This window comes from Trichechus manatus, unplaced genomic scaffold (genome assembly GCF_000243295.1).
Source record: "Trichechus manatus latirostris isolate Lorelei unplaced genomic scaffold, TriManLat1.0 scaffold00008, whole genome shotgun sequence".
In the NCBI taxonomy this organism is placed as follows: domain Eukaryota; kingdom Metazoa; phylum Chordata; class Mammalia; order Sirenia; family Trichechidae; genus Trichechus; species Trichechus manatus.
Genome location: NW_004443944.1, coordinates 16,887,512 through 16,901,205, shown reverse-complemented (window position 1 = coordinate 16,901,205; position 13,694 = coordinate 16,887,512). Strand labels below are relative to the sequence as shown.

Sequence of the window (13,694 nt, the reverse complement as noted above, 5' to 3'; positions counted from 1 at the left end):
TAAATAAAAAAACGTCAAGGAACCGGACTTCCCCAGGACAGCGCCTGTGGGGGCCTGATCTGCAAAGTGCACCCACCTGGGGGGGAAGGGGGGCCCCAGCTGCTCGAGTCCCCTCTCCTGTGTTTGATGGTGCCAACCTCACGTGGCCATCTCGACCCCATGGAAAACTCCAAGTTTGAGGAAGACCAAGCCCTTTTTCCAAAACAGTTTAATTAAAAAAAGGTGGAAGATCTGAAAAAAACAGGGGGAAACCCAGAAGAGCAGACGGGGGGAGTGCACTGCCTCAGTCACAAAGAAACACTGTCATCAAAAAAGATATTTAAGTTTAATACAAATTTTATACAAAGAAAATGTGAAAAAATACTTCCATATGCTAAAAGCAATTATGCTTCACAAATAAGGCCAGCTAGGCTATTTTTTTTTTTTTTTTTTTTGACAACTGCAATTCACAAATGTTCTTCTCGCTTTCTTCTAATACTCTCTTTTTATTTCTTCTCTAATATGGGTAACTAGCTGGAAACTGTACAGTTCTCATCCTCTTATCAACAATGAAGAGAAAGTAAACGAGACTAAAATGTACAACAAAATGTACTGGAATGATATCGTACAATTAATTTTCTCATATACATACATCACCTCTTGTTCAATGCTGTTTTACACAACATACAAAATGATACTACAGCATACGTAGTGTCACAGACAGCATGGCGGGGGTCTTGCTTTCTCTCATACTGCCTTGATTTCATGCTTACACAAAAACGTAAAATTCCATCATATAAATAATACATACATGCTTCATCCCAGACTCAAATGCCCTCTGCGCACACCTTGCCTGCGAGTTCTTGCTTCAGAGAAGCGCAGGATCTCTTACGAAGTGTTTGTGAGTGGGTTGGAAGGAACCACAAAGCAAAGCAAAGGTTTCTCTCTTTCGGAGCTTGGGACCTAACACTTGCTATCCTCTCCTATGCAACTGAGCTGCGCGGGGCTTTTCTCTGCTTCTCTGCTGTAAACAAGGATATTTTTTTTCCTCTTTTAGGAGTCGAGTCATTGTTTAAATCACACAAAAGGAAATAACTTCTCCACATGTCCTTCTGGTCCGGAGAATTCCCATTCTATAACGTGGTAATGCAGGATTTGAAAGGGGCCAATGGCTGATGTGATGTGCCCGTGACAGCAGTCTGTGCTGAAACTCCTGATCCCAGTGGGCTGTGTACAGAAATATGAACGAAAATGTCACTTCCTCTGGGCCACCAAGGAAGATGAGCTGTAGGCCCCAGCAATCCCCCTGGCCCAGTGTTCCATATACGTCGTGACAGACGGGCAGACTGACCACCCCTTCTCCAACATCAAAACATTCTATTTGTTGTTGGTTTTCTTTTTTAAATTGTTTTTTTTTTTTCTTTTTTTTATAAGTTAAAGTCAATACAAATATAAAAAGGGGAAGGTCCTCTAGGTTCAATGACATCCACAAATTGTACATTATTTACATCTAAAGCATACGTTTCATGTGGGTTGAACAGTCCTCGGTCAAAGCTAATGCTGGACACTGTAGTGTGGGCTGCCCTCTGCGCCGGCAGCAAAGGCAAAGTCTGAACGTTTGGAATTCTCAAGTCTGAAGGGGGTTGTTCTCATGTCTCACACTGCTTTTCTGTTTCCTGTTTTGCTCTGGAGTCTGTTGAGTTTTATTTTGAATGGCTTCTCTCGGTTTGTCCCTAGTCCCAGAAGGTGTCCAGCCGAGACTCTTTCGGGATGAGACTCTTGGTGCTGGCGTTGTGCTCGGAACGTGCTGACCCCCGCTTCTCCTCGCTGCTGCTCCAGCAACTGGACTTGCTACTCCGGGAATGGTCTGCGGAGGAGAGCCAACAGGGAGGAGGTTTAGCGTTCCTGCCCACCTCCATGGAAGCGTAACCCGCCCTCAACTCCATCTAAACCCCCTCTGGGAGGCCACCTTCCCCTCCCAGCTCCAAACAACACTGATGGTTAAAACACTAAGTGCCACCATTTACTTCCCTAGATGTGTGATTCTGCAGAGTACCAGGCAGGAACAACTGAATTTCCACAGGATTTAGTAAGAGCTGGTTGGAAAACCAGTAGAATGTCATGCTCACAGAGAATGAGAGAGAGAGGTACCAAATACAAGGCCTTTCTTGTGCAGTACTTTGAACCGCGTATCCATATTACATGACTGAACGACACCAAGCAGTGTCCACCCACCCACTCTGATTCCAATCTTGGCTGCTGCACAAAGGCGCCAAAGTCTGGCATTCAATCTGCTTCTTTACATTAATGGAGTATCTTTGGTTAATTTATTGACAACTCGTAAAATGGACTTTTGTCCAAATCCCACTTGTCCAATCATGGGAGAGGGTCAAAAAAGAGAAGGAATGTGGATCCAGGTGGTTAAGCCCACCTGGGAACATAGGACTTCTTGTAAGGAAAAGCTTAAGGTCACTGAAGGATGCAAAGCAGAGTAAGACCCAAGATGACTTCAAGGATGTTATGTACCTCAAGGAGCAAAACAGCAGCTGAGTAAGAAATAAGGAAGCTGAAGAAGAGCCAATGAGGTGTCTGGAAACAGCACATCAACTACCGAAGGCCTGGGCCCGAAGGTCAGCGGGATGGCTGACTCAGAGACCTACCAGCAAACCACGAAGATCCCATCATAGATCACTTACCAAGTTCAGACAAGTTAGGAAAAAAGGCCTGTGCTGGGGGCACTAGGAAGAATGGGAGGACAGAGCTTAGTCCACCTGCATCACAGTCAGGCCAGCCAGCCAGTGACCTGCCTGCCTTACATCTCAAACAGCCAGGAGACAGGGCAGGTCAATATGCCTAATCCCTGCAGGGGAGAATTGGGGTTAACCTAGGACACTGTAGGAAAAGGGCAAGCATGATTCTCCTTAAGAGCCAAACCTTTCCTCCCAGCTGCAATTTGTGGAGTCCACCAGAGGCACAGCGATAAAGAGACACAGCAAGACCCACCACTCCAAAGAACAAAGACACACTCACAAAAAAACACCACATACATAACACACACACGTGTGCGCCTTTCGCATGCCTGGAAAAAGGTCCCGGCAGCTTCTGTGAGACAGGGTCATACTTAAACTTCTGGGCTGGGTAGCTGGGGTGCGGCTGGTGGTCTGTGGTGGTTGGGGCATAGGCGGGTTGCGTCACACCTGTTGCTAACTGCAGAGATAGCACAGGGAGCCTCAGAGTCTGTCGGTGAGCTCAAATTCCACATAACCCCAAGTGCTCGCTACTTTCGTTCATCAACCAAAAACAAACCACATAGATTCCGTCACATCGATTCCGACTCAGAGCGACCCTATGGGACAGAGTAGAACTGTCCCATAGGATTTCCAAGACTGAAATCTTTACGGGAACAGACTACCACATCTTCCTCCAGTGGAGCGGCTGGTGGGTTCAAACCGCTGACCTTTTGGTTAGCATCCAAGCAATTAACCACTGTGCCACCAGGACTCCTTAACAGGCTACTGTTATTAGACGTTCTTCAACTTAATGCATTCACAGGAGACAGGTGACTTTTCAAAGAATACACATCAAACCATGAAACAGGATCACTGAACACAGCACGGCATTTTTACAGGTAAGAAATATGCGCTATGATGACATAAAAGCAACTCAGCACTTCGTAAGCCACAAATTGTCAGGATCTCAAAAGTTCTGCCAACAGCTTAATTGAGTGAGGAGAAACAGAGCAGCTAGAATCACACTAAGGTTCAGGGCGCCACCCAAGTGATACTGAGAACGTCTACCAATCTATGTAACTAATCTACTGCCAAGGGTGATGCCAGGGTGGGGAAGTTAGGGTGGAGAAGGTGCATGTGGATTGAGGAAGGGGCTACAGATGAGGTGTCAAGAGAGCTAAATCCTCACTGCCAGTGTCCTCAGCAGGACACTTAACACGTAAACCTGAAATCTGAAAAGTCAAAGCAATAACGATACAAAAGGAGTCTCAATACTTGATAGGGTGAAGAGCTTGGTAGGGAAATAACTGAAGATATGATAAAGGAGGAGAAACAGAAACTCCAGGAAAAAGTCCAGCTGTACAGGAATGGAAATGTGTAATCACACTATAATATGTGACTCTGCAATGAACAGCATGATCATAATGCAAACAAGGATTACTGCATTTCAACTTTTTATACTCAGTCAATGGACAATAGGAAGAAGACTTAATTGCAATTATAAAGCAGCATGCACATATTCTTAACCTTGAGGATGGAAAAGTAACAGCAGAGATGATGGCAAATCTGGACATAACAATGGTAGGAGAGTAAGGGAAGAGATGGGCTGCCAAAGACGGGTCAAGTGATAACTCTAGCTGATGCAACAGGAACTAAAGAGGTTAAGTCTTTGACCAAGGTAACCTATAAAAACCAGTTGCCATCAAGTCAACCCTGACTCATGGCGAACCCATGTGTGTCAGACTAGAAATGTACTCCACGAGGTTTTCAATGGCTGATTTTTCCGGAGGTGGATCACCAGGCCTTTCTTCCCAGGTACCAGCGGGTGGACTCGAACCTCCAATCTTTCGGTTAGCAGCCAAGAGCATTAACCATTTGTACCACCCAGGGACTCCACAGAGCCCTTGAAACAGTGACATAAGCAGTTTGGGAGAAGAGAGGTCATCTAAATGAGGTCAGTGTTCATCATTTAAAGTCAGAAGTGGGCAAATAATATCTAAAGATAATAAGCCAAGAAACAGAGATATAGGGAAGTACAAAATTTAGAAACAAAGAGGGAAATACCAGAAGAACCAAAAAACAGAGTCTGTTTGGCTTTCTGTACAATTTTATTTCCTCTAACTATATGCATGTATTGCTTTGATTAAAATCTTAAAATTAAAAAAAAGGAGAAGCCTATGGCCACACACCAAGGAAGCTCATTTCCCTGTGAAAACTGTCTCCCTCCCAACTAGACTCCCCACTTTACATCCTGGTACCAGATGCTTATAAACAACTCAGAAACCTGAATGTTTTTAAAGCCCGCCTTCCTCCAGGATATTTCATCTGCATTGTCACTGGAAAGCAAGAGCTAGCAGAAGTCAGACGTACGATCGATTAGAAAGGGTCTGAAAACGAGTATGTCTTTCTGCTTTGACACAACCATCAGCACAAACAGCTTTGGTGAGAAAAGAGGGGAAAAAAATTAGCAAGCATGGACGTTTTTAATTCTAAATGTTGTTTTAAGATCTGGATCACTGACAAGTCCATGTTGGTTAGAATCATGGAATTTCTGTCAGAAAGGATCTTCTCTACAAGTCTTCAGTAAAGAAAGAAGAGGACCCAGAGCCACGTTAAGGATGTCCACTCACGTGTAGGGCTTGGAAACAGGCCAGACAGGAAGCGTGTCAGGAAAGTGGGAGCCCTGTGGACCCCACTGTCGGAAATTGGAGGGAAAAGACCGTTTCTCGGTCGGTGCTGCAGCGATATCCCGGAGTCAGAGAAGGAGAAGCAAGCGGGGAGATCCTTCAGGACTACAGCCCACGGGACAAAAAAGCCCAATGCCTGTTTTGTAAATCGAGTTTTACTGGAACACAGCCACGCCTGTCATTTACATATCACAGACGGCTGCTTTTGCAACAAGAGCAGAGCTGAGCAGGTTCGTCAGGTGGTGTGGCAACTGCAGAAATAATTCACCGACTCCTGGACTAGGTAATACCTTGTTGGCCTCAGAGCTGGATTATGATGCGTTTCCCGACTACCTTCCTGAGTGGTGGTAGTATTGTGTGCCCTCCAGTCAATTCCCACTCATACTGACGCTATAAAGACAGAGTAGAACTGCCCCCTAAGGTTTCCTAGGCTATAATCTTCACAGGAGCAGATCGCCAGGTCTTGTCTCCCACGGAGCTGCCGGGGTGGGGGGTGGGGGGTTTGAACCGCCGACCCTTCTGTCATCTGGTTAGCAGCCACCCTCCTGATTCTGGCATAGTCCGTGCACCACAGCATTATCTACCTCCCCAAATTCCAAGCTGTCACTCTGCTGCTGCAAAACCTCACCAGCACCCCCTTGTCTGAAGCAGGGTGTCCCCACACTTGGACCTCTCTGTCTCACTACCTTTGCAATTTTTGACACATCCACAACTGACCTACATATTACAATGAAACCTGTGAGAGCCGGAACTCAATGGGACTGCCTTGTTTTTACAGGCCTCCAAAGTTTTCCGCTTTTGACAGGGTGCAGCCTTACCACTTTTCTACCACTCGTTTTAGTGGAAAATATTTGCGATTTCCTTCTCTGACAGGTTTCCACCTTACACAGGTCTCGCCCTTCACAGGTTTTACTGTACTTCATTTTTTTTTAAACTTAAATAAAAAACAAACTACATCACTACCAAAAAATGGACTAATAATTTAAAAAAATACCTGCCACAAATAAAAGGTAACTCTACACAATAAACAGAATAAAAACTGTGGTATCGAATTCTGCCTAGGTATCATGCCTACTAAAGCTGAAGCCTGCTCTTGTTGTTCAAAAAGGAAGTTGGACAAATGTCAGATGCGTTAAAGACATTAGGCACCATACTGAGCTCTTTCTCAGAGATTTAAGCAGTGGACAGAAAGTCAAGTGAGAAGGGACTTACTTTGTCAACAAGGTGGTTCGATGGGATTAAGTGCCAAGTTCACATTCTCCCTAAAATCAAGGCATGCCACTCCCTCTTATCCCTCCCCATCTGAATCCCACCCACTCTTCAAGGCCTGCCCCATTCAAGAAACCTTCCCCAGCCACCCTAACAAAGGAAACCAGTCAATATGTAGAAAAAAGAATTAAACTTCTGGTTATCCTGCAAAGCGAATTATCTGGCAGAGAGAAAGATGCTGGAGCTGAGGTGCCAGACGCGAGTCTTGAATTAATGAAGGCTTTTCCTCAACAGGAAAGGCACCTTCTCTGAACCCTTTTGGAATGACCCAAAACTGATTTCAGAGGGTGCAGAAAAAGGACCCTGTGGGCTAGAAAAGGAGAACAGCTCAAACCACGCAAAAGAGAACCCAGAAGTTAGCCTCAGAAAATCCCCCAAAGCAGCTTACCAGGTTATTCCCTGAGAAAAGAAAGGGTTTTACAGATACAGCATCCACCTAAAAATTTACTTATTTATCAAAAAGCTCAAGGACCCTCATCCACCAAACAGGAGGGTTAGGACCTCAAGAACCAAGTTCTATATGGTTTTATCAACTGTGGTCATTTTCTGAAGGCAGAAGGACTACCTGGGCCAAATGGGCATCTTCTACTCAACCCAGGTCAGCAAAAGAATTCTTTGTCCAAATGAAATTTTATGTGGAACCCCAATAAATGAAATAAATAAAAGTAAATGCTAATTTATTTGGGGAAGTCCTAAAAGCTGACATGCCCAGCCACTCCCTCAGCCATCTCACTGACCCACTAAGGCACCTCCAAGGATCCCTAAGGATTCATACCAAACCCGTTGGCATCCAGTTGATTCCAACTTATAGCAACTCTATAGGACAGAATAGAACTGCCCCATAGGGTTTCCACGGCTATAAATCTTTACAGGAGCAGACCAACAGGTCTTTTTCCCAAAGAGCGGCTAGTGGGTTTGAACTGTCCACCTTACGGTTAGCAGCCAAGTGCTTAACCACCGCGCCACCAGAGCTCAACTAAGGATCCAGGATCCACAGTAGCTTGAAAACAACTTGGCGTTCTCCCTGGCAAAATGGCTTCCCACCTGCCCATATGCGATGTAAAAGTGTCCTTCACCCACAAGGGGGCAACATACCAGATCCTTGGTTGGAGCCTAAGAGAATGGAGGAGGGCGTCTCCCTGGAGCCAGAAAGGTCGAGGGTCTAGAAACACAAAAAGAGAGGAAGACATGGACTCAAGGCACTGGGGCCAGTGAAGCCCCCCAGGGAAGCCTCAGGACCCATGGAGTGCTCATCACTGCCCCCAAATCATCTTAGTGTCTTCCACCTGGCAGGGTCAGGCACGGGTGGTCCAGTCACCTACGGTGGCCCAACACCTTGCGCTCAGTCTCCCAGACTGAACAGGTGGAACACAGCACTGGGGTGGTCCCTACCCAAAGCTACAGTCTCAGCTTCTAGAACATCCACTGTTTCCTAAATTTCATTCACTGACCTACCAACTCTCCAGATTTTCGCCATATCCAAAATGAAAGTAAACTAAACCAAACCTGCTGCCGACAAGTCAATAGTGACCCTACAGAACTGCCCTGTAGGGTCTCCAAGGCTGTAGTTTTTATGGGAGCAGGCAGACACATCTTTCTCTGGCAGAGCGGCTGGTGGGTTCAAACTGCTGACCTTTCAGATAGCAGCTGAGCAATTAACCACTTCACCACCAGGGCTCCTTAGAATGCAGTATAAAACAAACAAAGAAAAAACTAAACCCACTGCCATCAAGTCAATGCCAACTCATATCAACCCTACAGGACAGAGTAAAACTGCCCCACAGGGTTTCCAAGGCTGTAATCTGTATGGAAGCAGACTACCACATCTTTCTCCCAAGGAGCAGAAGGTAGGTTCAAACCACCAACCTTCTGGTTAGCAGCCAAGCACTTAACTACTGCACCACCACAGCTCCTGTCAGAATGAAGTATATTACTTTAAAATCATATCAATTCACTTTTATTTCACACTAGCCTCTTCCTAGATAATAATATCAGTGAACTCAAGGGCTTGATGAGCTAATGATTTATTGTTTTCCTAATACACACTGAAATACATGCATACTAACAGTTAAAAAGGTAAAAGATTATCAATGTGCCACCTAAACTAATTTTTGCCTACACACAATGTCACATCTACCACATACTGGGAAACTAGGAGGTGTAGCTTTTCACCATTCTACGTTTGCTCTTCAGTGTGGCAGCCACTAGCCACCTGTGGCTATTTAATTAAAATTTTAAAAAAATGTAAAATTCAGTTCCTTGGTCATAGTAGCCACAACGTGTGGCTGGTGGCTACAAAACTGGACAGAGCAGACGTACAACATTTCCACCATCACAGAAAGTTCTACTGCACAACAGTGTCCTAACCTTTGAGAGTCCCCAGAGAAGGTGCCGGGGATCCGCCGCACAAATGCCAACTCGGGCTTCATGTTCCTCTGTCCCAGCCCACACACCCACTGGACATCCCAGCACACTGGTAACAAGGAGCCCAAGGAAGACTCTATGGTCCCACCTGCAGTCCAACTGTCCCGCCTTGAAGATACACAAACCTCTACAACATGGGATGTTCGGGGATGGCAGGTATGGGGAAGGGTTCTGAGACTCTGCTTGGCACAAAGGGATGATGTCACTGGCCAAAAGCATCAGGTTACTCACAGAGCCACTGTCCTTGCTCTTCTCAGCTGATGTCTCCTTCTCTTTCGAGGCGCTGGCTGTTTCTGGAGGGGCTGACTGCGTGCTGGAGGAGCTACCCTGGGATGACTTGTTTAGTGTTTCTGGGTTCACCTCAGCATCTGCTTCCTGCTGAGGGGCAGTAGCTAGGGGTGAACAGGGAAGATAAGCCACATATAAGCCAAGTCCCACAGTTTCTGTACCAGCCCTGACCCAACCAAGATCTGTAAGGAGGGGCTGCTGCTCTACCCTACCCACGGCACCAAGCAGTGCCAATATGGATGGATCCCAGGAGTTTTCTAAAAATGGGAATTCCAGACTGTATGTGAAAATATGCTACTTTTTAATAGCTGGCAATTCATGTTTTATTAAATCCCTCTGGAGACCAAAGCATGTTTTCGAACAAATGAAGCCCATCAGCAAATGCTAGCCTGTAACCGCAGAATGACAATTACTCTATTTCATAGTTTCTAATTTTAGATGTATGTGAGCACACCGTGGACTTGCTTGATCCACGGGAAGATCCACGGGAAACACCACGTGATGGCAGAGGCACAGAGCAACTGCAGATGCTGGACACTTAAACCTGGAAAATTGCGTTGGAAAGAATTTAAGGACAAATTAATTGTGCCTCAAAGAAAGCAAGCTGACAGATGCTTTGACCATCTTGGAATGTCAGCAAAAGGGTTATCAAACGCATTCCAGAACTTAGACACAAGGGGAACCTAACTGCGCTGAAAGGAGAGATATCTAAAGTCACTACAAAGCAGGCGTCTCCCCAAAGAAGGTTTAACAAAGTGCAAATACATGTTCCAATACTGTCTTAGAAGACAACAACAACAGATCCATCTAGAGCAGGGATGGGAAAGCTACCTGCCATCCGTTTTGGAAATAAAGTTTTATTAGAGCACATTTACATATCACCTGTGGCTGCTTTTGAATAGGACAGAGACCACAACGTTCACAGAACCAAAAGGACTTGCTCTCCAGCCCTTCCAGAGAAGGTCTAAAGCAGTGTTCCTCGAACTTGAGTCATTCATACATCACCTCTCTAAATTTTGCTAATCCACACACACACACACTACTTGTCATATTATTTATGAAATGCTTTTATTTAAATAAATCATTTAAATAGAACCCCTAATTCTATGCACATAAATCTAGTTTATCATTTGCTGTAGGAGCCCTCGTGGCACAATGGTTGAGAGCTCAACTGTGAACTGAAAGGCTGGCAGTTCAAACCCACCCAGCCGCACCATGGGAAAAAAACTTGGCAATCTGCTTCCATAAAGATTACAGCCTAGAAAACCCTCTGTCATATGGGGCTATTGAGCTGACATCAACTCAATGATACCTAACACCTTCATCATTTGCTGTGAATGAAAGCTAACTGAAAATTTAATAAAAAGGGAAATTACTATTAATAAATTCTAACTAGAGAATGTTCCCCCTGCTGGAGATGCAGGGCCTAAGCCCTGCTTGCTCTCTTGTGGAAAGGGAGATTGTAATTATTACAGTAGTGTTCAAAACACACTAGTTCCAAACCAAGACTCTCTCTGACGTAAGAGTTGGAAATCCATGTTATTTAAAGCCACGTGTCTGTTATTATCTAAAAAGCAGGGTTTCTCAACCTTGGCACTACTGACATTTGGCGCCAGATCATTCTCAGTTGTGGGGGGCTGTCCTGTGTATTGGAGGCTGCATATCAGCCTCCCTGGCCTCTGTCCACTAGAGGCCAGTAGCACACTGCCCTCACGCCCCCAGGTGTGACAACCACAAATGTCTACAGACATTGCAAACATCCTCTGGACAGCAAAACCGCCCCAACTGAGGACCGCTGCCTAAAAGCAACTCAAATGAAACCCGACATCATCCGAGCTGCACTGCACGCCCCACACTTTGGCAAACAATGCAAAGACGAGAGGTTCAAAGCGCCTGTGCCCTGAGTCTTTCAGCTGTGTCTGCACACTGCTCTCTTGTATGCGACGTCATTATTTACAAGCGAGAGTAACCAGGGACTGGGCACGCCACCTCTGCCTCATCAGCCCCCTCTGTAGCCGCTGAGGTCCCAAGGGAGGGTGGGGGCGAAGGCTGGCCCTGGAGGCGTTACCTGACTGGGTGCAGGACTTCATGTGCTCAGGCCAGTGGGCCTGCTGGCAGGGGTAGTCACAGTAACTGGTGTTCCAACAGCAGTAGAAGATGGCTTCCTTCTTACAGTTGGCACACCACTGCTTCTTCTTAGTCTCATCCACCGCCTGCTGCTTCTCCAGCTCCAGCTGCTTCTTCACCTCAGCAATGAGCCGGTCACGCTCCTGCTCCAGGCTCTGCCGCATCTCCGCCATGGTCAGCTCTGCCGGGGGAGGAGGGACACTGGCTTTCTCACCTGCCCCCCAGCCCAGGGCATGGGGTTATTCACACCAGACAAGACAGAAAGCACAGGATGCAGTTCACACAGACGCAGGTGTGAATCCCAGCTTGGAGATGCCTTGGCTGTGGAGCCTGCATGAGTAACCTGGTGATTACCTCCCCAAGGTCCACTGTCTTCATCTGTAAAATGGGCATTCATACTTACCTGGCTGAGCTGCTTATGATAATACACATGAGGTCTCTGGTATGAACAGAACTGGTGATTCTGAATCCAAAACTACACTGTGGAAATTCATCAAATAAACCCTCTGAACGATTTTCGCTAAAACTCACCTTGATTCTTATCATTAACATGAGCCTTTTTCCCTATAATCAAATTCTTATGGCATCTACTATGTGAATGGGCAGGTGGGAAGCCATTTTGCCAGGGAGAACTCCAAGTCGTTTTCAAGCTACTGTGGATCCTTAGTGGAGCCCTGGTGGTGCAGTGGTTAAGCACTCAGCTGGGAACTGACAGGTTGGCAGTATGAACCCACCAGTCGCTCTGCGGGAGAAAGATTCGGCAGTCTGCTTCTGTAAAGATTACAGCTTTGGAAACCCTACAGGGCAGTTCTACTTTGTCCTATAGGGTCACTATGAGTTGGAGTTGGCTTGACGGCAATGGGTTTGAAGGTTTTAAGTACTTTTATAAATATTAACTCATTTAATCCTTCTATAATCCTATGAGGTAAACACTGCTATTATACCTCTTTCACAGGTGAAAAAATTGAGGCACACAGCTAGTAAGGGCAGAGCTGGGACTAGAACTCATGGCGATGTATCAATTTACCAGACAGGATCTTGTGGTTGATCAATGTTAATGAGACAACTATCAAACTGCTCAGTCCGTTGAGATTTCTCTAATTTTACTTTAAACAGCACATCTACTTGCAATTCACCTGGGAGAATGTTTTGTTTTTTAAGACATGCAAACAACATTAAAAATGGAGAGATTCTCTATAAAACTAGATTCCCTGACTTTTTTAGAAAACTGAGAAGCAGCATCAACACCCACACTTCCTGCAGAGCACAACCTAAGGTGCAGCGGACCCCTCAACCCCTCTACCCATGGGCTCCTTTAGAGTTTGAGTCTGCAGCTGTGAGTTAAACGTGCGTCACAGGTGAGCAGGTACACCTGGGCACAGTCCCTAACAAAAGCGGTCTGATGGTTTCCAGCATCCTCCCTCCAGGGCTGAGCCTACATGAGGGTCTGAAATAAACTGATTCTGCCTTTGGGGAAAAGCCTTTAAAAACATCTATACAGAATGGTGGGTCAAAACATCCATCAGTCAATCTACCCCAGGGACCAACAAAGCAGAGACACTGAGGTGCTTTCTCCACAGGGCGGGGGACACAGGAAGTGCTCAACGATTTGTTAAAATACCCAACAGCAGTGGTTAAGAGGGAAGTTGGGGGCCTCGGTGCCTGTACTTGACCACAGCTCTGTGACCTTGAACAACTTCCTCAATCTGTCTGTGCCTCAGTTTCTTCACTTGGAAACTTGGGATAACAGACTCCTTTCTCATAAGGTTTCTGTAAGAATGAAACTAGTTAATTTATCAAAAAATACCTAGAAAAGTTCCTGGCACACAGGAAGAGCTCAGTAAGTAGGAGCAGCGGCTACTATTATTTTGGTTTGATATTGGCGTTTTTTTGTTTTTTTTTTTTAAAGTAATATGGTATTGTGTTTTTGGTGAACATTTAGAAAGTTAGGTTCCCACTTGACAATTTCCACACAAATTGTTCAGTGACGTTAGTTACCTTTTTTTACTATGTCACCATTCTCCGTGATTGTGTTCTGGTTGTTCTGATGTTGGTATTTTGGAGACAGGAAATGAGGGCTCCCACCAACACCCGCTTTGACACCTGGCTTCTCCAGATGAGCCCCTGCAGGAGCCTGTCTCCCTCACAAGAACACCCCATTAGCCTCACTGCGACTCCATTCATATCTGGG

General features: G+C 45.7%; 1 protein-coding gene across 15 annotated transcripts in view; it reads right to left on the bottom strand.

Annotated features, from left to right (window-relative positions):
• Window positions 1–414: 414 nt before the first annotated feature.
• Window positions 415–13,694, bottom strand: part of ZMYND8 (zinc finger MYND-type containing 8) — a 127,810-nt gene continuing 114,530 nt past the window's right edge. For 6 of the 15 annotated variants that reach the window (XM_023743104.1, XM_023743116.1, XM_023743115.1 and 3 more), the window contains 5 exons: window positions 11,445–11,684; window positions 9,320–9,480; window positions 7,760–7,826; window positions 1,501–1,846; window positions 415–1,206 (listed from right to left, as the gene is read on the bottom strand). In XM_023743104.1, coding sequence (XP_023598872.1) covers window positions 1,713–1,846; window positions 7,760–7,826; window positions 9,320–9,480; window positions 11,445–11,684 — 602 coding nt within the window. In that variant the 3' untranslated portion in view covers window positions 415–1,206; window positions 1,501–1,712. Of the gene's footprint in view, window positions 1,847–7,759; window positions 7,827–9,319; window positions 9,481–11,444; window positions 11,685–12,037; window positions 12,246–12,325; window positions 13,638–13,694 lie in introns of those variants that run through there. The other 9 variants (XM_012558516.2, XM_012558510.2, XM_004370269.3 and 6 more) reach the window with 4 other exon arrangements.